We start from the raw sequence: 2,860 nt of genomic DNA on the forward strand, positions 1-2,860 counted from the left end.
TGTGGTTTTTGAAACAGAGATTATCAGCGTTGTAGCGACTAATGCCAGTCAATATTAAATAAAAGTGATGATGATAATAATAAAAAAATAATAATCTTGGTATGTGTCGCTGAACCTAATCTCACTACAGAGTTTTGCACAATAACTTCAAATCAATTTTTTGCCTTCCTCACCCCCAGTTGTGGCATCAGAGTTGTAGAGTGATGGATGCTGATGACCTCCTACCCCCAATTATGTAATTAGGGTCAGATTAGGGTTTTTTTTGGTACATAAAGCTAGTGTAAGAAATAGGACTTAAAGGTTTTTTTTTCATCTTTGAAGAAGAGTTGTATTCAGCATTGTTCTGATCTCTACGCTATACCACACCAGTCAGTGCCATTTTATCTTCCTATAACCTCTCTAAAATTGTTTTTCCTGTCTCAGCACATCTGTAAAAAGTAAAGGTAAAGTTCCACTGATTGTCATACACCTGAGTGTGTGAAATTTGTTCTCCGCATTTGACCCATCCCCTGAGGGAGCGGTGAGCAGCAGCGGTGCCGCGCTCGGGAATCATGTGGTGATCTAACCCCCCAATTCCAACCCTTGATGCTGAGTGCCAAGCAGGGAGGCAATGGATCCCATTTTTATAGTCTTTGGTATGACCCGGCCGGGGATCGAACCCACGACCTCCCAGTCTCAGGGTGGACACTCTACCACAAGGCCACTGAGCTGGTAAAGGTAATTTCTGTGAAACCATGAGGATTATTACAGTGCATTTACAATTTCATATTAGATAAGAAATGACTCTTTCATTTACTCCTTGTTGAAAAACAGACCAAATCAATCTAAGAAACACTGCTGATTTTTATTTCATTTCTGCTTTTCAAATGAATTACTTAATTCTATGATGGGAGACCATGAGGATATTAACTGCACAGACAAAAAAAATCCTAGGAATCAGAAGAGTATTTTGATCAAGAGGAACTAATGTAGTTATGCAGTGTCTGTTTCTTTACATTCAGTTGTGTTTTATTTTTATGTCAGTGTTAACAGTTATGGAATCTAAAAAGAAAGTGCATCTATTAAAACGCATTATATGATTTGGAGTCATGTTGAACACAAAGAAACTGGTCAACAGATGTACTTTTATTGCAATGTAGAGGAAATCACAACAGCTGCACATACACTGTAAAAATATTTCATCATATCTTCTGGCAGTTTTGAAAGAATCTGTGATTCAGTCTATTGTGCACACCTGTGGTAATTTTCCTTACCTTTTATTAAAACTGCCTACAGTGGCAATGTAAGCTGTTGATCTGTGATCTGTACTAATGCTGACAAACACATACACATAACCTATATAGAGAAAAGTACAATATATTCATTAGACAAATAATCAGCAAACAAAGATGAGTAACTTCTCCATGTTGCAACAATACATGACACGTTAGAGGAGATGAACATAATCTGCATAATATAAAATGCAGGTGTACTCTGAGCATGATTTCTAGAATTATGTAATCAAATTAAAATCAAAAATGGGTTACAGCTTAATTGGACAAAGATTTCTCTTTAGGTACAGTAACATGCTCTGCTTCAGTTCTGCAGTTTTCAGTCCATATATAATTGGGTCCAACAAAGGGGGAAATATTAAAATTGACACACCAAGAGCCCTTCTGATGAAAGGGGATGCACCCTCAATACGATGAGCAATGAGTGTAAAGGTAGTATTGATTTGTAAAATTAAGAAAACAACTAAATGTGTACCACATGTCTGAATGGCTTTTCTCCGGGCATCTGTATGATTAGTCATGACACATGTACGCAAGATCTGTGCATATGTGTATATTAATATCAACAGTGGTCCACCCTGAAGCACAATTATAAAAACTATTCCATAGTAGTTGTTCAATTTGGTGTCCTCACAGACCAGTTTCAATAATGATGGATTGTTACAGTACAAATCCACTATATTTGTCCTGCAAACTTTAAACCGCACAAGTAAAACAAACAATGTAACAATAATTACGACATTTATAGTCCATATTGCAAAAATAATTCTGATTAAATTATGTGGACTCATGATGGTATTATACCTTAAAGGACAACATATAGCAATGTACCTGTCATATGCCATGGCAGTCAAGATCAGCAGGTTTCCTGTACCATAAAAGTGAATCAGAAAACCTTGAGTAATACATGCAGGATATGAAATCAGCCTGTTCTGTGTTGCAATGCTGAGAAGAAGCTGAGGAAAAAAAGCTGTAGCACCCAACATGTCACTAATGGGCAAGTTGAACAGCAGGATAAACATGGGCTTGTGTAGCTTTTTACTCACAGCAATAGTTGTTAAAACCAACATGTTGCAAAATACAATAATAAAATAACTAAGTGCACCAAATACAAACGCTGGATAAATATCTGTAGCAGATAAACCCAATGGTGCCAGTGTTAGAAATTCCCCAGCAGATGCATTTGAATACATAATCACACCGTCTTCTTTAGGTTGTTGCCTCATCTATTGAAAGAAATATGTTTCTCAATACTCTTGCAAACTGATGAAGGATCCTCACCTGAAAGAAATGTTTTTGTTAACAAGCAAAATTTAAATAAAGTTTTATGCATTGATTCAAATGTACTTCTGGTTTCATACCTGTTGCAGTATGTTATCTCATCCTCACTGCTCTGAGTTGAAGGAGCACTGAAAAGACCCTGCCTTTTATTGCCATTTACCATCAACACAAAGATGACTCATGAGGTTAAAGAGCACAATACGTCAGCTGGTGTGACCAAACTGACATCATGAGAGAAACATATTTATCATGCAATGTGGTTTCAAATTGCAGAAAACTAATGACATAATGAAAAGTTCTCTGAAATA

The 2,860-nt window shown here is 36.6% G+C and overlaps 1 protein-coding gene across 1 annotated transcript; it reads right to left on the reverse strand.

Moving 5' to 3' along the window:
• Nucleotides 1–1,105: 1,105 nt before the first annotated feature.
• On the reverse strand, nt 1,106–2,659 carry LOC117260228 (olfactory receptor 52B2-like). Its single transcript, XM_033632168.2, has 2 exons — nt 2,633–2,659; nt 1,106–2,552 (listed from the first exon to the last, which is right to left on the reverse strand). The coding sequence occupies exon 2, from the start codon at nt 2,495–2,497 to the stop codon at nt 1,523–1,525; it is 975 nt and encodes a 324-aa protein (XP_033488059.1). The 5' UTR covers nt 2,498–2,552; nt 2,633–2,659; the 3' UTR covers nt 1,106–1,522.
• Nucleotides 2,660–2,860: the final 201 nt, after the last annotated feature.

Source organism: Epinephelus lanceolatus, chromosome 4, assembly GCF_041903045.1.
Source record: "Epinephelus lanceolatus isolate andai-2023 chromosome 4, ASM4190304v1, whole genome shotgun sequence".
Classification (NCBI taxonomy): Eukaryota; Metazoa; Chordata; class Actinopteri; order Perciformes; family Serranidae; genus Epinephelus; species Epinephelus lanceolatus.